Here is a 26,604-nt window from a genome sequence, read left to right as displayed (position 1 = left end):
GTACTAAGCAGAATCAGATTGGGAACTAGGTGCTATTTTAAATGTCAATTTAGGGGAACGATAGAAAGGCATCATACTTCGATTAGTGATTTCAGGAGAAATCTTTTTTTATTATTATTATAGGGAATGAGATAAATGGATAATTGGAAAAGAATGGACAAAGGATACAAGTATAATGATTTAAATTAAGATGAAATAAATAAAATAGAATTAAGAAGAGTGAAAAGCGGGGAGAAGTTATATAGAAGATATAGAATGGTAAATAAGATAGGTAACGATATATAAGATGAACATGAATTTAATTGAAGTCCGTATAAAGAGAGGTAATCTGGGGCCAAGCCACTTTCTAAAAAGAAGTTTTATGTTTTTGTGTTTTGTGTGTTTATGTTTGTTTGAGAATTAATAAAACCTTGGAGGAATGTCAGATGAGAATAATTGTAAACAAGTCAGAGGGAAATATGAATATGATAACTATAAAATGGATAAATATAGAAAAGAAATGTAACTGAATAAGAGTAAAGAGAAATAATGAGAAATTTGTTAAAAGATATTTATGTGTCCATATGGAAATGGGATAAATTAGAATTATGTTGTATAAAATAATGTTTTATCTGCCTTGTAAAAATTTATAATGGAAAGAGGTTTTATGTTTTTAATGTTTAATGATGTTTTGTTTGTCTTTAAAATTAATAAAATTTGTCTCAAAAAAAAAATCAAACAAACCATGCTGCAGTAATTAACTTGACAGGGCAGGAGAAGGAATTGCAGACTTGAAAGCACAGCAAAACATACAAAGTTGGGAAAACGCCAGGGACACAGATAAGCCTCTACAATACCAGATAATTCACGATTTGCTCCCAACAATTTGCTGTGCGCAGCTTCCTTTTTTAAACACGGTGTTCCCAGCTGCATCTAATGAAGAGAATCAGGGCCCTTTCCTCCCTTGTAAGCCACACAACTCATGTTGCTCCCTTCTCCATTTCTCCCTCCGTGCCCTTGGATGAAGAGGGGGTGGGCCTGGGTCTTCCTCTGAATTCCCTCTCACTTGCTCTACCTCTTCCCTGCTCTGCCCAGCTGGACTTTGCCCTTCCCCAATTTCTTCCACAGCCAACAGGAGCCACACTCCCACTCCCTGTCAGCTGCTTGGCCTCTCACTCCGAATTAGATTCCGACACGGGCATGACAGGTGGCTTAGCTGAAGTATATGACTCTTTGTGAAAGTTTCTTATTTAGAAACAGAGAGTTTAAATTTCTAAAATAATTATACATTTAAGTAAAACATTAATAAGTGTGAAAACCAAACTTGGACCACATTGTGAATCCAACAAAACTGTATAGGAATATTGTGGCAGTTCAGTAAGATAGCACCTTGGTGAACACAATAAGGCCACCATACATAGCTCACAAACTACCTTAAATCAAGACTAGGTTTTGGGCTGATGGGCCTAATTTGAATTTTAGAAAGTTGTAGTTCCTCTTGAAAAATGGTGCTTGGGGGTGATTCTCCATTCAAAATCATATATTATGCAGTTATGCCTTTGAAATTCTTATTCAACCTTAATGCTGACTGGATACTTTTGAATAAGTTATTCTTTTCTTGGTCCAACTTATTTCAGAATTGTGTTAGAATAGTTGGAAATTGCTCCTTATTTTTATATCTTGAGCTCATGGATAAAAGGCAATGTGTATGAATGCAGTGAACCCAATCAATAACAGCTTACAGAGCATCAGTTTACTGGAATGCTGACGGCTACTATCGTACCTGTAGATTTTTATCTGCAGGATATTTCTGATAATCCCTGCTGATTTTGATCACTCCAGGCAATTGAAAGGTCAAAGCATTGACCTTTGTAAAAAAAAAAAAACTGTGGGGTTCTTACAGGATGCCAAACCATTCTTGCAGATAAAGACAGATGTATATATGTGAAGTCCCAGTTTTTTATGTGTTTTTATGATTTTTTCCCCTTCTATATGTGCCCAGAGTGCTTTAGATTTAGGCAACTATAACACATTTAATTAATTGTAATAATAATATGTTAATTTATTTATAGTATTTAATATTTAATACTGTCAATTTATTATAAATATATAATCTTAATAATATCAATATTTGACAATCAAAATTAAAAGGTAATAGCATAAACTAGCTGTGGTGATCCCAGTGATTATAAGAACATGGTGTGCCATACCAAAATATCTTGGTTGACACTAAGCAAATTGGCACATTGAAAAAAATAATAATCTCTCAATTGCAAAAGGCCACACTGCTTGGACCCACACATACAATAAACCAATACATTAAGGCATTCTAGGCTCTAGGGAAGAATTTGTGCATATGAAGTCTAACACCAGCTAAATGATTGGCAGTTGTGACTTCACATTGTTATGAATAGATAATAACAATAGTAACAATAAGATAGCAACACACACCAAATGCCTCTGTAAAGAAGCTGAAGAATTAGTGGACTGCCTAATTCAGGGGTGTCAAACTCACGGCCCATGGGCCGGATGCATCACACGCTGGCCACGCGCACCCCCATTTTAGCAAAGGGGTAAAAAGTTGTGATACATCACATGACAACAACATGTCATCCTGAGTTTAATTTAATTAGACCTGCTGCCAGAAGATCACACAGAAATGGCATAACAAAATGGCATAACAAAGTAACAACAGTGTGCATTGAAGATCTGCAAGCAAAAATTGGTGGGAGAAATAACATCAACAAAGAAATAGAAATGGAAGACACTAAATTTTCTGGTACTTCAGAATTCGAGCAGACAAGCAGCTGCCACCTAAGACTCCAGACTTAACAAACATCAATAAGAAACATTAAATAGTCTGGCTAGAGAAAATCACAAAATACGAAGGTTGGTAAATAGAAGTAGAACAACTGTGGCAAAGAAAGCAAAAGTGGTACTAATAGCAACAGGCATCTAGGGTACAACCCTGAAACATCTGGAGTACCACTTGAACACTATTGGCCTCGACAAAATCATCTTCAGTTAGTTGCAAAAGGCAACTTGGATTTACTTGGAACAGCTTTCTTCTTGCAAAGATACCTTTAACACCATCAAAAAAACATCTGCCTTATCCTAGGTTTTGGGAAGGATTCAATAGATGATTTAAAATGCTAAACTGCACATACTAATCATTTTAAAAATTATTTTATATGGCTACCCATCTCAATTATATGACTGGTGGATTAATACGAGTCACTATATTAAATTGGCAGCTATATAAATTACATAAAGAAATAAACACTATTTAAAGTAGAATAAAAACAATATAACAACATATATACAGTAAATATAATACGTTTTGTTATATTATTTTAAAGATGATGCTGTGTGTTTACTGGTATATTTGCACTAAGCTAGAATCATAAGTGTAAAAGAATGGGAAGCTACATGATATGGTTAAGCTGTTATAAAAGTACTTCATTGTATGGCATGTATATGTCAAGAACAGGACTAACTAAATGTGTTAATTGTTTTTCTGAAAATATAAGTCTTTGGATCAAGCTAAAATAAAATGGATGAAACAAAATATATCCTCTTTTGTACAATAATAGATGGTGGGTATGTTCATAAAATTAAAATATAAGATTAGCCACTTATGTGAAGCACATACATAGATTTTCAATAACCATGCGTTCATTTCAGGTGAATTGATTACAAGCAGTAATCTGCACCAGATGATTTATCTCCTTAAATTCCCTCTTAACAATTTCAAGTACCAGCAATCAAATTTTGAAAAATGATATGCAGAATTACCCTTTTGAGGGGGAAAAAAAGGAATAGCCTAAAGAAAAAATAGCTTTTATGTATCCCTAACTATTTACATGCATAGTTTCTTCCAGTATGACAAATTTTTACCTAATACTGGCAGGTAAGGCTACATACTCATTATATAGAACCTGTGCAAAAAATCTATTAATATTTTGTTCATGTCTCATTCAGGATTTTTTTTTTCTTTCCATCAGGAAAATATTAGGAAGATGTAGCATTCAAACGTGTCAGCTGGATTTTTCGCTTGCTTAATAATACAGAATTTGTCTATTATTTTAGGCACCCATTGTGGGAATAAAATGTACTGATTTATAAATGTCTGAAGAACTTTTAGAAAATTTTTGATACTGTTTATATAATTGGCTTCCATAAACCATTTCCTTTTTTTGAATATTTCAGGTGATATTTTGAAATATTAGCTGCAAAGCATATAAATTAGTAAAAGTCTTTACAAATTTAATTTATATCTATTGCTATCATCTTTAGTTGCTAGTGGATAATTTAATGTAGAATAATAGCCCATATTTTCTTTAGCTGGAACTTTAAAAAAAACTATATTTCCATAGCATAACTCACTGTGTAGAATCCCAGAAATGATAGTCTATTCAGTGCAAACTATTTGTTCAGGACAGCTTTCTAGCTGCATATGGAGATGGGAAGAAGTGTATTCCACAATAAATTAAAATGTGATTTGAAATGACTTATTTTTTTCAGTCTGACATGAGGTTATGTGTTATCCAAATCTCGAATGCCATCATTTGTCACAATTTAAATAGCAAAAAATTAGTTGCATGCATAGATAAAGATGTTCATGAGTCAGCTGTGCTCTTAAAGTTTTGATTTTTGCTTTGTCTAATGCCAGCATTACAGAAGTTTATATACATATGGGGGCACACATCCAAACTTATTCTGATCATTGACAGAAAGCCTAAAATCACCTGTCTAGAAATATCCCATTAAGCTTCGTGCATGCATGTGGATATCATTATGCAAGATTAGTTTTCCCAAGGTCCTAGGGAAATTCACTAGCTCCCCACCCCCAAATGTTTCATACATATGACACTTTATTTAAACATTGGTTTTAAAAAAACTAGATTGGGAAAAATTTTAAATGTACAAATTAATATTTTTAATGTTTTTCTATGTGTTTAAAATTCATGCAGATTGTAGTTTGATGTTTAAAAAAAATTCAAACTTCTGGTTTTCTTTGGTTTTAGTATTTCCCCACTCTATCTATATACAGTATGACCCTTTATTTTCCAGTCTTTTTGCAGGCCTAATGCACATCTTAAGTTCTAATATCAGAGCATGTAAACATTTTAAGCCTGAATAACAGTTGAATAGTATCTTGGAGTAAAAGGCATGATACATCCGATATAAAAACAACATTCTCAAGCTTCTGACGTCTTTTTGCTCCATAATCAACTTAAAGGCTACAGCAGGTGGCTTGAAGGTAGAAGTTAGTTAGTGATTAATAAGGCTTTTACAGATCTTTTGCGTCACTTTTCCTTTCCAAATAATTTGCTAACAAGTCACCTAAGGGCTTGAAATCGATCATGAAAATAACCAAAGGGATCCTGTGGTTCAATTGATAGTGATATTTAGAAAAACCAGAACTTAAAACAGCAAATAAAAAAAGATTTATTATTTACTTAGTTGCAGTATTTGCTGAATGGTTTTGTGTGTGTCTCTGTGTGTGTATTTGTGTGCAACAAATTCATATACATACATATATACATACATATACATATACATACATACATACATACATATATATCACACACACACATATTTTGCAATATCAAATATCATCATTGTGTCATTTCTACCAGTACCTTTCAGAAATTTATAGACTATTCTGACTTAGTTTAATAATTTCAAATATGCATTTATTCCTATAGCAATAGTCAAGTAGCATCATTATAAAAATAATTATAATAACTCAAACATTCAGGTTAATTCCACATTATTTTTAAGTGCCTTTAACCTGCTTATGCTAATTTCATTGGTTAAGGTAGAAATTCAGGTAGTTCATATCAAGCTGCTAAAAGTGTATTAAAAATACTTAGAATACTTGAATTATTAACTTTGGGTAGAATTGTTTCACACAAGCACAGATGCTATTATGAATTTATAATTTGTAATGTTAAAAAGTAGTTAGATAATTAAGTACATTATGGCCACTGAAATGCTGAATAAATTAGGTTCACAAAATACCCCCAGTGTGAAGTCTGTAAAATTATAATTAACCTCCTATGATATAAACAAATATGGTAATATCAAATTATCATATAAAATCAAATTATATGGCATTTTAGAATGACTCCAGGTGGTTGTTGTTTTTTAATCAGTGATTAGGAAAATATATCTGCAATTTATAAGTGGAAGATGCAGATAATATGTAAAGTCTAATAATGAAAATCAAAAAATACAGATAGTAGAAGATACCTGTTAAAAAAGAAAAAAAATGAGACTTAGGTTAAATATGAAGACGAAATGAATGAACTTTGGTTTTGGTGTATATGTCTGGGAAGATCATGAATAGCCACCAAAACAACCAAATGGAAAATCAAGCAAATCAAACACAAATTTTCATTTGTGGCACAAATTATCACTCTCAAATTATCATACTTCAGTCACATGTGAAGACTTAGCTCTCTAGAGAAGTCTATAATGCTGGTAAAGGTCGAAAGAAAGACAAGAGCCCAGCCATGGGTGCATTACTAGAAGTCATGAAGGACTAGGTTGGACACGGTTTCTCTAATCTTAATATGGTCACTAAGAGTCAGCACCAAGCTTATGCCAAATAATCAGTCCCAAATTAACCTACAACCAATGCTTGAAAGAAATTTCAGTAAAACTAAAGGTACTTGGACTTGTAAATATATGCATTGGATAATTGGGGAAATAATTCTGAAAAGAGCCTGTAATCATGACTTGATTTTTTTCCACTGTTGAATTCAGTGGAACTGATCAAGTGCTTTGAAGTTATATGAGAAAGGTTCTGAAGGACAAAGCATGGAACAGATGGTCTTCAGCTTACACTAAGGTTATCTTCTTCTACCTGCCCTCCTGAATACAGTACTCTCCAAAAAAATTTGTAGAGAAATCCAGAACATTTTAGAAGTATTTTGGGGTATTGGAACAGAGATTTTTGGCAGCCCTAAACTCTTTCTTCCTAAAGAAGAGAATGTGCAGCCATTTTTCTCACTAGCCTATCAGTTTTGTGTAGCATAAAGTATTGAGGCTTCTTTTTGACACACTAACAAGGTTAGTAGAGGCATGATTAATTTTCAGCCTGGGAAGTTGAAGCACAATTGTACGTCATTTGCATATATTTCCAGCATCTGCTTCTTGTTTATGTTTTGCTGTATTCACATGAGAATATAAAATGCAATGGGAAGCATTTTGTAGGTAGGGGGGTTAATTTAAAAGTTCAAAATACACTATAAAGGGGAAAAGGAGAGAATCTTCCTGCAGCAAACACTGTTATTTCTATACTTCCAAACGTTTATGGAGCACAAATTATATTGTCAGATAGAATAATGACAGTGTGATTTGCCATGCCTTCTATTTTTAGATCTTTATCTAAAATTGACATATAACTTTCTGTACCTGAAACCCCAGGTGAGAAGGTTATTGGAGTATAACAAAGTTTTTGACGTCAGAACTGCTATTTATTCCACTGGATGCATTACCCCTTGGCAGTTGTGTTTTCAAAAATCCAGTTAAATTTTTATGACTGTTTCTGGCCAATTAGAGTTCCCACTCAATACAGAAAGGAGGAAAACTTGCTTCTACATAGTTTCAGAAATGTTACATCTCAGCAATAGAATTGGTGTAAATACCAAATTGTTACAAAATTTATTTAATTCCTTCTGTGCTTGTTTCTTCTTCATAATAGTTTATTAAGCACACTCTTATTTCTGAATTTATACTGATCATGTGTATATTGCAAAATAAGGACAAATGTTTTTTTTAAATTTGCAACATGACAAAATAAAAATGAGGAAACCCCCCACCCCACCCCCATTTTTATTTAGGTAGGAGAGCTATAAGGGCTCATAATCAACAGGACAAAAGAGTCTCCTGATCTCCTTTTGTCTACATTTTGCTAATACCCACTATAGTGTTTTAAAATTCTGAATCAGCACAAACAAACGAAATCTCCTTTGTTTTGTTTGAACTTCTAACATGAGAATTGTGTTGAAAATAAAATATGATGCTTCAATTGTTCAACTGTTTGAACAGATTCTAACTTGGAACTTTAAGGAAAGTCTAATCTCCATTCAGAACTAAGAGCAATTGCCAACTGCTAAAATGGTAGAAAAGGAACAGAGATTTGTGCTTTATTTAAAGTATTGTGGGAGAGTCATTTATCATTCATAATTTTCAAATAATGAACATTATTGCAACCAAGAAAACAAATAAAATTAATTCATAAACAGCTCACTTTTACTAACACTATTTTTCAAGTAATTAACAGAAAATTGATATAGTTGTTTTAACGCTTACTGATAATAGAAGTAGAAATGAGCAGAGGTATAAGTAAATACTGGCATTTGATGATTAACTGGCTTTAAAGCAGTGGTAGGATTCATCCAGTTTGCACCGGTTCAACAGAACCAGTTGTTAACTTTCTGAGCAGTTTGGTGAACTGGTTGTTGGAAGAAATCGTTAGGGCAGATAACCGGTTGTTAAATTATTTGAATCCCACCACTGCTTTAAAAGGGCTTATTCATTCATTGATTCATTCATTTATGGATTCAGTTTTTATAGCCATCCAACTGAGCCAAGTGACTAGGTAGCTTAAAATTCTAAAAATTTAAAATGGTTAAAACAATTGTAAAAATATTAAAGCAATAAAAAATATAAAGTTAAAATTTAATGCATAAATAAGGCTTCTCTCTCTGTCCCTAACCCAAACCCCTAACCCTTCTCTTTTTCCTTTGTTCCATACAATTCAAAACATGGGCCTGAAAAACAGATGAAGAAATATGGAATAAGGAAAGCTTATGCCCTTTCCCCATTTCCTGCCTTTCCTCCTATTGCTTACAGCTAGGAAAAACCTGCCTAATATATACGTTTGGTGATGGCTGGTATCATCATTATTAATGGATTATTGCCAGGTTTGTGTGCCAACCTAGTATAGAAAGTATTGAAGTGTCTTGCTGCCTTTGTCTGGGCTCTGAAGCTGATAAGACCTGGTTAGTGATATCAAGGGAGACCTTGGGGATATACCAGGGCTATAGAGTACATTGGAAAGTTTAAAAATATTCTGGGAGCAGGCAATGACAAACTATGTCTATACCAAGGAAAAGGACAAGTAAGTGAAGTTACAAAATATTCATTTTGTAGGCATGATTCAATGGGGACTATGCTTATCCCTTGGGTTTACTTAGCTTTTCAAGCTAAGTTAATGGAGTCAAAAATGAACAGCACTAGGAAGAAGGGAAATATTGCAAAGATATTTTTACAGAACTTCCTCTTAAGCTGAAAAAGACTAGGAGAAAGAAAGATATACTGTATGTCAATATCTTCTCCCTCTAGAAAACAAATGTGTTCATAAACATTGTTCATACCCTCACCCTTCAAAGAGAAGTCCGATCTTTCTAAATTATATAACTATCATTCCTAATTGGAAACTTGTCTGATGTTGTCTGCCTTTTCCAGGGTAACTATCTAATTAAAGATATTTCCAGGGTCTTGATCCTATTGAATAAAGTACTAATTGCAGTTGGCCTGTCAGAAATTGAATTCTAAGTTTTAACATTGTTTGAACCCATCCTAAATTACTGGAAGTAATGTATATAAATTAGCTGTTTAAGTCTTGTTCATGAATGTCCACATGAATTTCCACTTGGAGAAAGAATTGAACTGTCTGTATACCTGTCTTTTTGAAATTTGTTAAAAAGATTCTGTTAATCTAACATCTTCTGTACATTATTTGCAGGAAGTTCTGAGTGTTGGCAGGCAGCACTAAATTGCTAATATTAATCTTTAAATTACATTGATAGAATGTTCTGGTTTTGGAATTACCTATTGCTGCAGTGAACTGTCAAATGGTAACTGGAAAGTGAGAAAGAAAGAGTTGTTAACTCTTTTTTTCGGTTCCTTATTTTTACTTGCATGATTTATTATGCTTGCTCCCTTTTATACGGCAATGTATTTTGAAGCAAAAGTAACATTGGACACTTTGGTACAATATTTCAGTTTTCCCTAGTCTGGAAGATAGCAATAGCAATAGCACTTAGACTTCTATACTGCTTTACAGTGCTTTACAGCCCTCTCTAAGCAGTTTACAGATTCAGCATATTGTCCCCAACAATTTCAGTCCTCATTTTACCCACCTTGGAAGGATGGAAGTCTGAGTCAACCTTGAGCCTGGTGAGATTTGAACTGCCAAATTGCAAGGCAACCAATAGTCAGCAGAAGTGGCCTGCAGTACTGCACTCTAACCACTGTGCCACCGTAGAACTGCTATTCTAGAATTTCACAAATAGAACCAAGTGAGCTATAAAATTCTGGAATTGCCTCTAGAAATACTTCAGATAATAAGTGATAATCAAACACATTGTGGATGAAAGTTATTGGGTATTTCTAATATATATAATCTTTGCAGGATTATTCTTAGGTCTGGTCTCTGGATGTTATGTGAATTTCGTTGTATGTATACTGTGTATATACATACAATGACAATAAAGAATTCAATTTGTTTGCCTGTTCATTCTTAGTTCTAACCTTTTCCTAAATTACTCACCTTCCTTTCCCTTGCCTCCCTTCCCTCTCACCTTTGCCTTTCTCAAATAAGTAGTTGAGAAATGTCTCTATGTAGTCTCATTCAGGAATTGATCTGACAATAATGTCAAGACTAGTCATTTATGAGTTGCCTGTTGATAGTTAACGCTATGTCAGCTTCTGAAGATTATTTTATTTACCTCGATGATCTTGACAAAACGCCTGCATTAGTTCAAAGAACTGTTACTCATTTGGGACACACATTGTTTCTTTTGATGTTAGAATAACTGGGCAGATGTATAGACTATGTTTTCAATCAAGTAACAGAGAGGACTTCAAAGATCTAATAGCACTTTAAATTTATTTTACTTGCCAAGAATACTTTAAAAATCCATGTTTCTATGAGTTTTGGAACATGCGTAATAAATCTTCCTCAGACAATATTCATTTTTATAGTATAGAGCCAATATTATGCCTCATTTTATTTAATCTGCTGTAAAATAAACATTTAATTGGTATAAGTTATGAATTCATCTTGAATAGTTATAAAAATAATTTGGCAAAAATTATCATAATTTCCAACCTCTACTTTTCCCCCAATGATTTTCAGTTAATGAATCTTTCCTGCAACAGTTCATAGGATTCAACATGCTATTGCTTACTTAAAAACGTATAGCGTATGGTAGTATAATTAAGGCATCCATTGAAAAAAATGTAATTATAATAGAGTTGGCTTTTTTAATTTATTTTGGGTTTGCTGGCTATGAGAAAAAAGTATAAAAACACTGTAATCTCACTTTTGGCCATTCTGTTTCTTCATGTTTACTTCCCAAAAGTTGGTTTTGTAAAAAAAAAAAAAATCAGTTGTGCTATATATGCATATGGATATCTAACCTTGCTGAACCTGGAAAAATTCTGTTTTTGAAAGGTGACACATCAATATGTCATTCAGAAACAAAATTTTCCCAAGATAGCAAAAATTTTAACATTAGAAACAACACAGTGGTATTTGCCATAGGTTTTGTTGTTGTTTTATAAACAACTTGTCAATTATTATCTGTTTAATTAATTGTTCAATTTATACAACCTTCCACTCAACCAAGCAGCTAGCAAGGGTTAAAAACATAAAAAGAAAACAGGACAACAATAAAACACACCTATGTGCCTATAAAATATGGAGAGTATTGTTAAATGTAGTTTTACTAATAACAAATGTATATATTTATCTTTTCCTTTGTGCTCTTATAGGAAACAAATACAGCCTCTTCTAGGATCGTTTAGTCAAGCAGAAGCCTTATTAACATCTTCTGGAGTACAGCCAGCAAGTTTAGATGGTGTTCTTTTGGATGCCGGTTGCTCTTCTTTGCAGTTAGATACACCAGAAAGAGGTTTTTCCCTAAAAAAGGATGGCCCGTTGAACATGAGGATGGATGGTGACAGGTATCTATTGATAATTTTTTTTAAGTAATCAATTTCTCAACAGCAGGCTGGATTTAATTTCCCTTTCAAAGTGCCCTGTTGTATCTCTCTGCATAATACAGTATATAATACATCAGTTTTTATTTCCTTTGAAAAAATAATGTTTTATGCTGTATTTTCGGGATTTAGTGCCAGGTTTTTTTAAATCTCTTCTACTTCTCCCTACTATCCCTTTCCCCAGCAGTTAAATTGTTATAAATGTTAAGAAAGATATTGGTTCTAAATCTGTCTTTTAAAATCGAAACAAGTCCTGACCAAGTCCTGAATGATTATAATAGATACAATAGAATTAAATGGGGGAAGCCATTCCCTTGTGCACATCTTGCTGATCCATCAAATTAGACAATGAAGATTTTATTCCAGGCTGTTTTAAAGGAATTACAATAAACCTGTATTAGATTTGTTCAATTATTGATGGTATTATCTATTTTAAAATTGCTCAATCTGAATAACTGCTGTCTATCAGTATCAATGTGACAAATATTTTAATTTCTTTGGATTTATGTAGCTCACTGTAAAACTACATTTATGTAATCACATACATATGTGTGTTTGTATGTGTGTGGGTGTATATGATATTTGAATAGAATCTGCAAAGTATATGCAATAATAAACAGATATCCATTGTTAAAAATAGTCCTAGAGACAATGATACAATAAATTATGCAAACAATATAAATATAAATAAATAATAATTAAACTGGCCATGGTGATCCCGGTGGCTACAGCAGACCAAAAATCTGGGCATTGAAAACTTTTCCACCCATCAATTACAAAGGCCACACTGCTTCAATCTACACATATACTACACCAGGGGTCCCCAAACTTGGCACCTTTAAGACTTGTGGACTTCAACTCCCAGAAGTTGAAGTCCACAAGTCTTAAAGTTGCCAAGTTTGGAGACCTCTATACTACACCAATACATTATGACATTGTAAGGTCTTGGAAGTCTTGATGTACACTGCTCAAAAAAATAAAGGGAAAACAAAAATAAGACATCCTAGATCTGAATGAATGAAATATTCTTATTAAATACTTTGTTCATTACATAGTTGAATGTGCTGACAACAAAATCACACAAAAATTATCAATGGAAATCAAATTTAGCAACCCATGGAGGTCTGGATTTGGAGTTACACTTAAAACTAAAGTGGAAAAAAACACTACAGGCTGATCCAATGATGTAATGATGATGATGTAATGTCCTTAAAACAAGTCAAAATGAGGCTCAGTAGTGTGTGTGGCCTCCACGTGCCTGTATGACCTCCCTACAACGCCTGGGCATGCTCCTGATGAGGTGGCGGATGGTCTCCTGAGGGATCTCCTCCCATACCTGGACTAAAGCATCCCCCAACTCCTGGACAGTCTGTGGTGCAACGTGGCATTGGTGGATAGAGCGAGACATGATGTCCCAGATGTGCTCAATTGGATTCAGGTCTGGGGAATGGGCGGGCCAGTCCATAGCATCAATGCCTTCATCTTGCAGGAACTGCTGACATACTCCAGCCACATGAGGTCTAGCATTGTCGTGCATTTGGAGGAACCCAGGACCAACCGCATCAGCATATGGTCTCACAAGGGGTCTGAGGTTCTCATCTCGGTACCTAATAGCAGTCAGGCTCCCTCTGGCGAGCACATGGAGGGCTGTGCGGCCCCCTAAAGAAATGCCACCCCACACCATTACTGACCCACTGCCAAACCGGTCATGCTAGAGGATGTTGCAGGCAGCAGAACGTTCTCCACGGCCCTGTCACGTCTGTCACATGTGCTCAGTGAGAACCTGCTTTCATCTGTGAAGAGCACAGGGTGCCAGTGGCGAATGTGCCAATCTTGGTGTTCTCTGGCAAATGCCAAACGTCCTGCACGGTATTGGGCTATAAGCACAACCCCCACCTGTGGACATCGGGCCCTCATACCACCCTCATGGAGTCTGTTTCTGACCATTTGAGCAGCCACATGCACATTTGTGGCCCGCTGGAAGTCATTTTGCAGGGTTCTGGCAGTGCTCCTCCTGTCCCTCCTTGCACAAAGGTGGAGGTAGCGGTCCTGATGCTGGGTTGTTGCCCTCCTACGGCCTCCTCCACGTCTCCTGATGTACTGGCCTGTCTCCTGGTAGCGCCTCCATGCTCTGGACACTACGCTGACAGACACAGCAAACCTTGCCACAGCTCGCATTGATGTGCCATCCTGGCTGAGCTGCACTACCTGAGCCACTTGTGTGGGTTGTAGACTCCGTCTCATGCTACCACTAGAGTAAAAGCACTGCCAGCATTCAAAAGTGACCAAACCATCAGCCAGAAAGCATAGGAACTGAGAAGTGGTCTGTGGTCACCACCTGCAGAGGATGTCTTGGGGATGTCTTGCGAACTGCCTATGCTTTCCACCTGTTGTCTATTGCATTTGCACAACAGCATGTGAAATTGATTGTCAATCAGTGTTGCGACCTAAGTGGACAGTTTGATTTCACAGAAGTGTGATTGACTTGGAGTTACATTGTGTTGTTTAAGTGTTCCCTTTATTTTTTTGAGCAGTGTATATGAAGGCCATCTAAAGCTAAAGAATTGACACCTGATGTAAACAAGCTGACCAGGAACCTTCCTAGAAACAAGGAAGATTAAAAATGCATTGGAAATAAAGCACAAAATAAAAGCTATAACCAAGATAATCAGCAGATACAAACTAGAATTTGAATGTAGAACCTCCAACTTTTGTCCAATCAGAAATGTTTTTACTAATCCATCAATGGAGAGACTGGAGTGAATCATCCCACACTCAACAAAAAGAAACAGTGCCATAGGACAACCCAAAGAAATGCAACAAGAATGCAACTTGGATAAAGGAGGTAGGTAAGAATAAATTTAAAACAGCTGAAATAAAAGAACTTCTAATAACAGCAAAAGTGGGAGAGAAAAGGACAAGGAAAATCAAGTGTTGTCAGGTGTAAATAAACTACAAGGGTTTTAGTTAAAACATTTGATTGTTCTACACCCACTCTTTGCCAAGCAGTTTAACAATATACTGCAAGGAGGTGAAATTGAAGATTATCTGGCACCTGATAATCAGAGATTCAACAAAAGGGACAAAACCAAGCAACTACAGGCTAATTATCTGCTTACCAACTACTTTCAGATTGCTAATAAATGTTGTAGCTGATTGCATGGAATCGAAAACAAGCTCTTCCCATCCAGTCAGAAAGGAAACTGCCCAAATAACAGAGGAACAAAAGATCAGTTCCTAATTGACAAGATGTTTTTTTATTGCAGAAGGAAGACCAATTTGAATGTAGCTTGGATTGATTACAAGAAGGTATTTGACTCCCTGCCAGTAATGGACCTAGAAATAACAGGTGTCATTAGAAACATCAGAAAGATCAATAGCACAGTAGAAGACACAGTTGTTGGTCAATAGTGATAGACTGGGAGAAGTTAAACATCAGGAGAGGAATCTTTCAAGGAGACTCACTGTCATCACTACTGTTTGTCATTGCATTAATTCCTCTGCCAACAACACTGAACACATTAGGTCATGAATATCAAACCTCAAAAATACATCTGAAATAGAATCACTACTCAACCTTGTCTATATGACATGACATGAGTCATGACATTGCAATGATGTTTGGAGTAGACAAATGTGCCACCCTTACTATCCTGAATAAATCAAGATGCCCTAAGGAAATAACATCAAGAGTCTGGGTGAAGAAGATTAGATGGATGGATGGATGGATGGATGGATGGATGGATGGATGGATAGATAGATAGATAGATAGATAGATAGATAGATAGATAGATAGATAGATAGATAGATAGATAGATAGATAGATCTGGGCATATCCCAATCAAAAATTAAAAGACATATGATACCTTGGCATTCTTCAAACTGATAATATCAAGCACACAGTTAAGAGGAAGGTTAATGGTAAAATACATCATGAGAGTGAAGAAGTCCAAACTCAGTGGAGGATTTACTATTAAGGCAGTAAACTTCTCAGCAATTACAGTCATTAGATACACAGGTTGAATAGTGGACTGGACTCAAGCAGCCCTTGACAGGAAGATGAGGAAATTAATGACAGTGAATTATGCCCTTCATCCATGCAAAGATATTGACAGACTCTTATTTATCAAAGGGCATAGGTGAGTATGGAATGTGGCAGACAGTAACAAGAAAAAAAAGGCATCGGAAGAATATCTGAAGGACAATGAAGAAGATGCACTGAAGCTAATACATTATAAAAACTTATTCAATATGAAAAAGATCAAACTGGCCTAAAGAAGGACCAAAGGAAGAACAGAAAAGAGACATGGCAAAGCAAAATACTACTTGACCGTTACACAGACAGACAGACAGACAGACAGACAGACAGATTTAGCAGGCAAAGCAGATAACAAGATCTGGCAATGGTTAAGAGGAGGAAAGAAGACTGGATAGTTCTGGCTGCACAAGGCTTAAGAACAAATACATATAAGCCAGAACTGAGAAAACAGCAATAGACAGCAAATGTCATCTTTGCAATGAAGCTAGAGAAACAGTTACCACCTAATTAGGCACTACAAAAAGATTGCACAGAGCGACTATAATAAAGTATGACAAAGTAGCAACAATAGTACATTGGAAAATCTGCAAGAAATACCATTTGCGTGCAAGCGAGAACTGGTTGGAGAATAAAATAGAGAAGTAAAAGAAAATAAAGAAACTAATATGGAACATCAATTCAAGCATTCAAACATCTGGCACATAACACTCTAGACTTAACAATTGTCACTAACAAAGACAAAGAAGTCAGGATAGTGGATGAGGCAATTTCTGAAGACAGCAAAATAAAAGAGAAAGAACTGGAAAACATCACAAAATACAAAGATCTGTAAATAGAAGTAGAACAATTGTAGCAAAAGAAAGCAAATATAGTACCAAAAGTGATTGGCACCTTGGATGCCGTCCCAAAATATCTGATGTACAATCTAAACATAATTGGCATTGAAAAAAATCACTATAAGTTCATTTCAAAAGGTAGTTTTACCTGAAACAGCTTACATTCTGCAATTTAATATCATAGAACTTTAATATCATCAAGCAACATCTGTGTATCCAAGATCTTTGAAGACTTGATATGTAGGTAAAAATGTGAAATACACTCTAAAACATCTAGCTGCCTTTGCAATGAGCCATAATAATACAGTAATTAGAAGTAGAACAACTGTGGTAGCAGAAAGCAAAGATAGTATCAACAGTGATAGGCTTCTTGAGTTCAAAGCCAAAACATCTGGAACATCACTTGAACACCATTGGCACTTAATTGCAAAAGGCAGCTTTACGTAGAACTTACATCCTGCAACAATATCTTTAATAGATATCCCAGATCCTTGAGAAGGATACAATAGATGAATAAAAATGCCAAACCCAGTTTAAATGTATGGCTGAATGTGTGATCAATTGTAATACAGTAATAATTTGCCATCTGACTCTTAGCAGCTCATACCAGACCCTGGATAATGGAAGTTTTTGCTGATAATGACAGTAAGCTAGTATATAATGCTAGCAGAATTTTAAAATGTCATTTACTAATGCACAGACTTTCAGAAGATATAAAATTACTAAACAAAAGAGAGACCACTGTAAGAATCTTGTAACAATTCTATACTGTATCAACTTGAATGAAGAGAGTTATAACTGAAATGAAAGCATGATTAAGGTTAACCTGGGAAAGATTTGAAGCAGCTTTTAGTTGTCTAAATCCCAAATTCTCTTGGCTACCTGCTGTGATTACAAATTAAAGGTAAATTTAGACAATTGTGGAAACAGTCAAACTATATAACATATTACGTCAATCTGTAATTTGAGGAAAGGTTCAGAAAGAAAGGAGAAATACCTAAATTCCTCTAATTTACTTTTTGCCCTCTTGGTCTGATGTTATCTAGAATTAAAAATTTCCAAGCCTTTAGTGGTTGTGTTGAGAAGATTGCTCCGGAGCGGTCTTGTGGATAATAACATTTCTCAAAATATAATCTGTTTTTCTGTTTAAAAAAAAAAACTTTCATCCAGTTGAAATTGACTGAAGTAATTTGAAAATAAAAGCAGTACAAGTAATTTTGAAGGAGTTATTTCCTTCAAGGTTTCCAGCTGAAAGAACTTATTGAAGAATTTGTTTTTCATTGTTTTGAATACTATTGAAACTGGTAGATTGATGCAAACCAGGTTCTCAGACCATTTTTTTTTTTTTCAAAGAAATTGGAATAGCTATACTTTTTCTTCTTAGTACATCTGTATTCAGTTGCCCTGCTTCTATTTATTGTAATCAGATATGCCCAATGTTTTATGAGATATCTTTCATAAAACATTCTAAATCAAAAGTATGTATGTACATATATGTATTTGTATTCAGTTTTAAAATGCAAATTAAAATAATGCTTTCCTGCCTCCTCTCCCTGGTATTTTAGGAACGTTACTGAACTTGATTGATTTCAGTTCTTTTTTGTTTTTAATACCATTTCTGAATGGTGAGACCTTTAAGTGATCATTAAATAGGTCACATTTTTCATGTTAGATTATTTTTCATAACTTTAGATTTGAGGAAAAAGGTCAGAGAGATTAAGGTTTTCTTTTTTTGATCAGGGAACAGAAAAAGCAATGCGACATCTTTTTTTTTTAAAAAAAAAAGTCTGCTTCTGAAATGAATTTACCTTCTAGTTTTATGCAATATTTTGTCTTTCTGAATTATGTTTGAATTATGGCTATGCTTGGCAACTTTATAATATTAAAGTTTATGATGAGAATAAACCTCTCTATGTATGTTTAAGAAGATACTTTAAAGATAGAAGCTGTTTCTGTTTTCTTATTGTAAAATCTCTGTACTTGTATGCAGCAAGTGTGTGTTCGACTTTGACTTAATGCTGTGAAGCTTCACGCCTTGTCAATGGAGGCTGACGTCAGTGAACTAATTGGCTGTTCTTGTGCGTAGGTATCCTGACACGCCCACTGCTGCTGATGTTGTGAATGCTTTAGATCAACAGGCACTTGCGTCCATCCTGAAAACATATGGGGAGGAGAAGCATGCCAAAAAAATAGCTTCAACAATTGTTCAGGCACGCAGCATCTATCCCATCACCAGAACGCGGCAGCTTGCCAGCATTATTGCAGGTATCCTCATTAATTCTGTGCAGTGTCCAAAAGGGAAAAAATATTAATCCACAAGTCCCAGAGGGATCTATTTGTACTTGAAATCGTGCGGGATCTAATCCTGTCTATCCTGTTCTGATGTCAGCTATTTTTTCCCCGTATGCTCTGTCTTTTTATATTGTCGAACGATGATTAGTTTAATAATAGATTTTACATGATGACATTTATAATTTTGCCTATCAAGGTGAAATCTGAGATGATAAGAACAGACGGAATGTCAGGCAAGAAGCTTTTACCTATCAGAATGAAACCATTCATTTGTCTTAATTTCCACAATCTTATTTTGTCATAAGGTAGGTTGGTTATTTATAATACATTGTGCTATCTATTGGCTGTAAAAACAGGCTGATTAGTAAGATATTTCAATCACTGACACTAATAAAATTAAGAGGACTTAATAAAACATGACTACATGTTTGGAGAAATGCTTAGCACTTTGTGACAATCCCACCCCTCTATAAATCTGTCTGTCCAGTCTTAAATGAATTTGGTAAACAGATATAGAGTCCTTTGAATTCTGAGATTTTCCTTTTGAAGTCCCTTCTCAGGAAGCTTCATTGAATATGATCTTTTCTTTACAAAAGCTAGTTGAAAAGAAAACTGGCTTATGCAGGGGAGGGATCATACATCCAAACATTCCCTCTCCCAGACTTTTAATCTTTAATTGTTGTCATTGAGTATAATCGTATAATTGCTGCTATTATTGTCTTTAAAAAACCCTATTTTGGGTACTTCAGATAAGTACCAATGCATATTTAAAGACCCATGAGTATATAGAACTTGAAAAAAAAGACACTAATTTTGCTGTACAAGCAGGTTTTTAATCATTAAATAATTGATGGATCACCATTTCACAATTTCCTATAGGAAGTCGTCATCTGTGGTCTTATAAGACTTCTAGATGTGTGATTTAAGTCCTATTAAAAATCAATAGATCTTAAAGCTGCTCAGCAAAAACATGGAGTATGCATTTTGTATAGTGATCGTAATTATGGCAGTTTTCCAAAGCTTCTAATTTTACAAATACTATTTTTTTTTTCAAATTAATTCACCTTGTTCTCTCTGTTATTTGTTGTCTAGCATTTTTATCTATTTTACAGTTTTAATTGTTTTTAAGTGGTTTTGTAGTATACTTTAATAGTAGGTTTCATGGTACAAGCTCAGAATCACTTCACATGAGATGAGTGACTATATAAATTTGAGAAAACAAATATCAACCTGAATTTGCAGAAACTGATGATTGATTCATAAAAATTAGCATCAGTGGTGGGATTCAAATTTTTTTAACTACTGGTTCTGTGGGCGTGGCTTGGTGGGCGTGGCAGGGGAAGGATACTGTAAAATCTCCAGTCAGAGATGGTATTTGCTGGTTATCCGAACTACTCAAAATTTCCGCTACCGGTTCTCCAGAACTGGTCAGTACCTGCTGAATACCACCTCTCATTAGCATGATTCAATCTGACTTAACTTCTTTCCAGAGTTCCAGCGGCTCAGGAAGTGGTGATGACTGTTTCATTAAGTAGAGATTCAAAGATTATAATTTAAATAATGACCATACACCTTCAGTAAAATGTATAAAATTCTGAATTTAGACATAACATTTTTCTTTCAGTACCATGTTATTGTCAGGAAGGAGGCAGGTGACACAGCCTTTTTAAGAATTATACAGTAACAGTTATAATCAAATAAGTAAAATATATCCTCAGCCTTTTGCTAGCTTTTGGGACAAAACTTGCAGAAAACTTGAAAAATGTGAGAGTGTTTAGAAAGCTCATAATTATATCCCAAAATGCCTCTTTTTCCTTTTATTTGGTGATTCTACTTTCTCCACTAGTGCTCCTGTCAAAATGGATTCTTTTAATATTGTTGTTCAAGGATTATGAAGTTAATGAAAATGTTTTGCTAGCTTCAGGATGCTGAACATGCATAGGTACTCTGACATTCAAAACTACTGGAGAATGGACATTGCCATCTACTGGCAAATAAATATCCCAGGATAAGAGGTGATATTTGTCCCTTAAACTATTTAAACCTATTTAACTTAGCTCTTGGTTTCTATATGAAAGAAATATTCCTAATATCCTTCATTTCTCTTTGTGGATTACTGAAAATATTTGTATGTTATAATTTCTAATTTTTCAATTAACAAGTGGTAGGTGCTTACAATATTAGATAAGCAATAGCAATAACTGAATTTTAATCAATTTATTTTTTCATGATCAAGTGGAAAATTTATATTGCCAAAATCACAATAAGGCAGATTTTCTAGTGATGGCGGTATATGTATTGGTGTGCTACTGCCTGAAGAAGTCTAAGCAGGTTTTTTGGCAACATTTTTTAGAAGTGCTTTGCTCTTGCTTTCTTCCTAAGGCTGAAAAAGAGTGACTGCCCCAAAAATTACCTAGTTGGCATTGTGCCTAGAACTCACAATCTCCCAGTTTCCAGCCTAGTGCCATTATCTACTATACCAAACTGGGTCTCACATGACTCATATCAGCAAATATATTTGTCATATAATATATAACATTTGACAATCTATACTAAACTGTTAGAATAACACACTGTGTTTATTCACAGAAAGAATTAGAGTTAAAAGGGCAATTTTGGGCACTGAATTGGGCACTCTTTGTTCAATCATGAAACCTAAAGTAATAGTTCATCAAGGAGCCGTTGTAATGATGAAAAACAAAATCAGCTTCTCAACATACCTATTTGTTCTTTCTGATCAAAAAATAAAAATAAAATTTAGTTTTCTTTGTCTTTATTTTATTGAGTTAAAAGAATTTAACCTGTTAAGAAATTGAAACATATAAGCTAATTTATATCTTTAAACAGTCATACTGGCTAAATAAATTTTATTCAGGTTTGTCCAAATTCACAGTATTTTAATTAAGAATTTGAAATTTTCTAGAGTTTCAGTTGGATATTAACATTTGTTACCACTTCCTAGATGAAAGGATATAAGCTGAATCATTGAAACTTATTAAATATGATTAAGATTCACCAGGAAATTTCTCTAACAAGAATTAATTTTTAAAGTCTTTTATAACACTCTCTCACACAAAGAAGTCTTGCATGCTGGCAAGCACAATGTCTGTGAATTTAATTCAGAAGCTTAGAATTTAGTGCATTTTAAACATGCGCATCTATTAGGTTTTTAATCATTATGCAATATCAGAATATCCTCAAACTAAACTAAACAACAGATACTTTTTTTTCTCCTTGGGATTTTAAATCATTTATCATGCCAGGAGCATGGTATTTTTATGAATGAAATCTGTTCTGTTCTATTATTATCTCTAGTAAAGCTTGTTACCAAGCAGATTTTTCTTCCACTGCCAGCATTTTTTTTTTTTTTTTTTTGCAAAGGTGTAAGCAAGATTAGATTTATTTTATTTTTTCTGAGCCACCAGTAGTAAAGAATGAAATCTTTCTGTCTATTTATTTTCATTTTCTTGACTGGACTAATTCTGTTTAAATTGAGATTAGGAGGGAAAACATAACCAAATTATTTCTTTTGCTTTTTCTCTGGCTTCCTCGTGCTCTTTTGCTTTTTTATTTTTCAACCTTTATATCCATCTTAATTTCTTTGAAAAGTAGTCAAAAGCAAAGAACAGTATCACTATTAAAATATGAAAATATTTTTCTGTTTATCAAACAGTGCAACATTAAATAAAAGACTATGTTCTTCAGATATTCTAGTCTAAATATGAAACACTTAAAGAGAAATAATCAGTACTTTGATGTCTACTTAGAAACAAATTGGAAATGGGTACATCAATTCACTCCAGGACCAAATTTATCTTTTCAGTTAATAGCCTAGATGTCATAGTCTAATCTGTTGACATTCATAAAGGATTCTTAAAAGACAGCCAACTATGGGCAATAGATAGTATAACTCAAATACTAAGGTATATATTTATCAATGTTTGTAGGGTTTTTACTATTAGAGGTAGTCCTTGTTTAATGTTCAGTTACTTATTGACTGTTTGAAATTACAATGGATCTCCCCAGAACTACTTATGACCCAGTTTCCAAGTTTCCAGCTGGGCACAGACACAAAAAACACACAGATCACATTGATCACATTTTGGGAGCTTGACAACTGGTTCACATTTATGGCTGTTGCAGGTTTTTGCAACTGTGGTTTTTGGCAGCTTTTGCTGGTTTCCAATGTTTACTTCCTTGTGACTGCACTTTTTTTCCTGTGGTCATTAAGCCAGGGGTGGGATGCTACCGGTTCGACCTAGTTCTATGGAACCGGTAACTCTGAAGAGCAACAAACACCGAACTGGTTCGCTGCTGTGACCTTTTGCTCATCTGCTTGGCTTGCCTGCCCGCCCGGGCTCTTGGCTGTCCTTTATTTCCTGCTTTTTCAACCTCAGCTGCTTTGTGTGGCACAGTTGAGGTTGAAAAAGCAGGAAAGAAGAGGATTTTCAAACGCCGTGCACCCGTGTATATCGCTGTACACACGCAAATCTCTGTACACATGCAAATCGCACTCTCGCACTCTTACCGAATCGGTAGTAACACTGATTGAACCCCACCCCTGCATTAAGCAAATCATGCAGTCATTAAACGAATATGACCTCCCCCATTGATTTGTTTGTTGGAAGCCCTCTGAGAAGATTGCAAATGGTAATCACATGCCCCTATCAGAATCTGACTCGGAGGAGGAAGCCAAACAGTTGACAGGGAGTGGGAGTGTGGCTCTGTTGGCTGTGGAAGAAACTGGGGAAGGGCAAAGTCCAGCTGGGCAGAACAGGGGTGAGGTAGAACAAGGGAGAGGGAATACAGAGAAAGACCCAGGCCCACCCCTCTTCATCCTAGGGCACGAGGAGACGAAGAAGAGAGCAATGTGGGTTCCGTGGCTTACTTAAGGAAAGGCCCTTATTCCCTTCATCAGTTGCAGCTGGAACACAATGTATAAAAGGCAAACTGCGTGCAGCAGGCTGTTGGGAGCAAACGTGACTTTATCTTGTATCGTGTGGCTTATCTGTGTCCTGCATCTTTCCAACTGTGTGAGTTTTGCCATGCTTTCAAGTTTGAAATTCCTGTCCTGCCCTGCCAAACTACTTCAGTTTGGTTTGTTTGGATTGTTACAGTTTGTGTGTACCTTGTTTTGACTGAATTTTCACAGTCAAAGGCTGTTCCTGGGAGAGTTTTTCTCCAGCCCGAAGGTAACCTGGACATTGGGGGCAAAGTTGGAGATAATAAAGGGACTCTTATTGCTTATCTGACTGTGTTGCCTTTGTGCCACACCCAGGGTCATCACATCACATGACCACAGGATGCTGTAACTGGGATAATTTTTTAGATGGTTGCTGAATGCCTGATTTTTGATCATGTGACCAGGGTATATTGCAACAGTCCTAAGTAATTTTTTTCCAGCTTTTTCATAACTTCAACCAGTTGCCAATCAAATAGTCATAAGTTGAGGACTACCTATATTTATAATGTACAAGACAAAATAACAGCAGCATATAAGCCAAAATAATTAATTTATATATTAAGTTGCAAATATATAATTAATATATTACTCTATATAGGTAATTAGTGTATGATTCATTAATGTTTTATTTATAGTGAATATTGAAAATTGAAATGTAGCAAAACTAATTATCATTTCTCTCTCAAGGAATGAAGTTACCTGGTTTAGAAAATTAAGGTAGAGAAAGTGTTCCTGTTCACAGCTGATATATGTGATTCAAGAGTCTCCATTGTGAGGCCAAATTTTTTAAAGTGAATAAGAATCTGTTCAACACAGATCAAATTCTTATTTAGTTATGAATTATCAATTCTGTTCATTTGTTTTACCACTATATAGCTGATCTTCTCACTTAATCCATAGCCATTCAGTTACTCAGAACCCCAGTGAGTTTTAGGGTTAAATTTAAGCTTAGAGATTGACATAAAGAGAGGAAAGAAGACTGAGCATTATCTACACATATGTCATGCAAATTCTTAAAATTAAATTAAATTAAAATTAGAAATCCTATCTTGCCTCAAACTAAATTCTTCAATCATTTCATAGGCATAGCATATAAGGGCTATATCCTCAAAATGACCCTCTAACAGATATCCCAAAAACTGTCAATAAAATTGGAAATTGCAGAAAGGTCCAACTAAAAGACTTTAAGGTTTTTTGAGAAGGTGGGAATCTGAAAAGCAGATTTTTGCCGAATAGGGTCTTTATGAAAAAGCACCAGAAGCATCAAAACAATTGTTGAATTTGGAGGACTTCAGAATTTTAAAAATGGCATGCTGTATTTGGCCATCCCTGCTCTAATTCCACTTAAAGCCATGCCTATCTTCCTGAGTAGAAATGTATTTAATAATATAATGGGTATTCCTCTCTGACGCTCAAAATATCCTCATACAACATTGTCCTATTTATTATTCTAGCTATAGTTTTCTTTCAGTTTCAGGTTGGTATAATTGAGGCCTTGCCAAGCATCTGAAATTGCCTTCAATACTTCATATTTTTGGCCTTCAATACTTCATATTTTTATGAGATCCTCAATGCATAAAATACATACATATTTTACAAACCCTCCTGCTACAATAAACCCAGATATAATTTTTCAGTAGACTTTTGGAAGTGAGAGACATAATTCCCACCAGTGGAAGGGCTTTATCAGACTCGGAAGCTATCTCAAGGTCTATACTTCAAAAATGGACAGTGCTAATCCATTCTAAGAAGAGATTGGTGGTGGGGGAGTTAAAACATGAAATGGTAACAGCTGTTTTTTACCCCTTATCCCAATTTAGAAAAAAAAAGTGCAAAGAAAAGACTAAATTTGGAAGGAAGCTGAAATTTGAACCAAGTCTCAGGGTAGTGTAGGTGCCACAAGAGAAATACTTGTGGGTTTCACTTTTTGCACCTTGGTTTTAAATGAACATATGTCTTGGAGTATTTGATTTTCTAGTTTGGAAACATCTGCAAAAAATATGGCTATGTCAAAATAAAATTATTGATTACATTGTACACAAGTGTTTAGGCCTGCATTTTTAGTTGCAGCTGCTGATACAGTTCTATAGAGGAATTATTGAGTCTATCATCTACACCTCTATAACTGTCTGGTTTGGTTCTGCAACCCAACAAGACAGACACAGACTTCAGAGAATAATTAGGACTGCAGAAAAAACAATTACTACCAACCTGCCTTCCATCGAGAACCTGTATACTGCATGAGTCAAAAAGAGGGCTATGAAAATATTTACAGACCCCTCACATCCTGGACATAAACTGTTTCAACTCCTACCCTCAAAACGACACTATAGAGCACTGCACACCAGAACAACTAGACACAAGAACAGTTTTTTCCTGAACGCCATCACTCTGCTAAACAAATAATTCCCTCAACACTGTCCAACTATTTACAAAGTCTGAACTACTATTATTATTAACCTTCTCACCAC

At 34.9% G+C, this 26,604-nt stretch overlaps 1 protein-coding gene across 2 annotated transcripts in view; it reads left to right on the top strand.

The window, feature by feature from the left end:
• Window positions 1–26,604, top strand: part of METTL15 (methyltransferase 15, mitochondrial 12S rRNA N4-cytidine) — a 71,976-nt gene that overhangs the window by 43,379 nt on the left and 1,993 nt on the right. For both annotated transcript variants that reach the window (XM_026664777.2, XM_087951076.1), the window contains exons 4-5: window positions 11,776–11,967; window positions 18,965–19,143. In XM_026664777.2, coding sequence (XP_026520562.1) covers window positions 11,776–11,967; window positions 18,965–19,143 — 371 coding nt within the window. The remainder of the gene's footprint in view (window positions 1–11,775; window positions 11,968–18,964; window positions 19,144–26,604) is intronic.

Source organism: Notechis scutatus, chromosome 1 (genome assembly GCF_049901735.1).
Source record: "Notechis scutatus isolate UNSWTSFEM ecotype Mainland chromosome 1, rNotScu1.2, whole genome shotgun sequence".
NCBI classification, from domain to species: Eukaryota; Metazoa; Chordata; class Lepidosauria; order Squamata; family Elapidae; genus Notechis; species Notechis scutatus.
The sequence above is the reverse complement of the archived record's forward strand: the minus strand, read 5'-3'. Positions and strand labels throughout refer to the sequence as shown.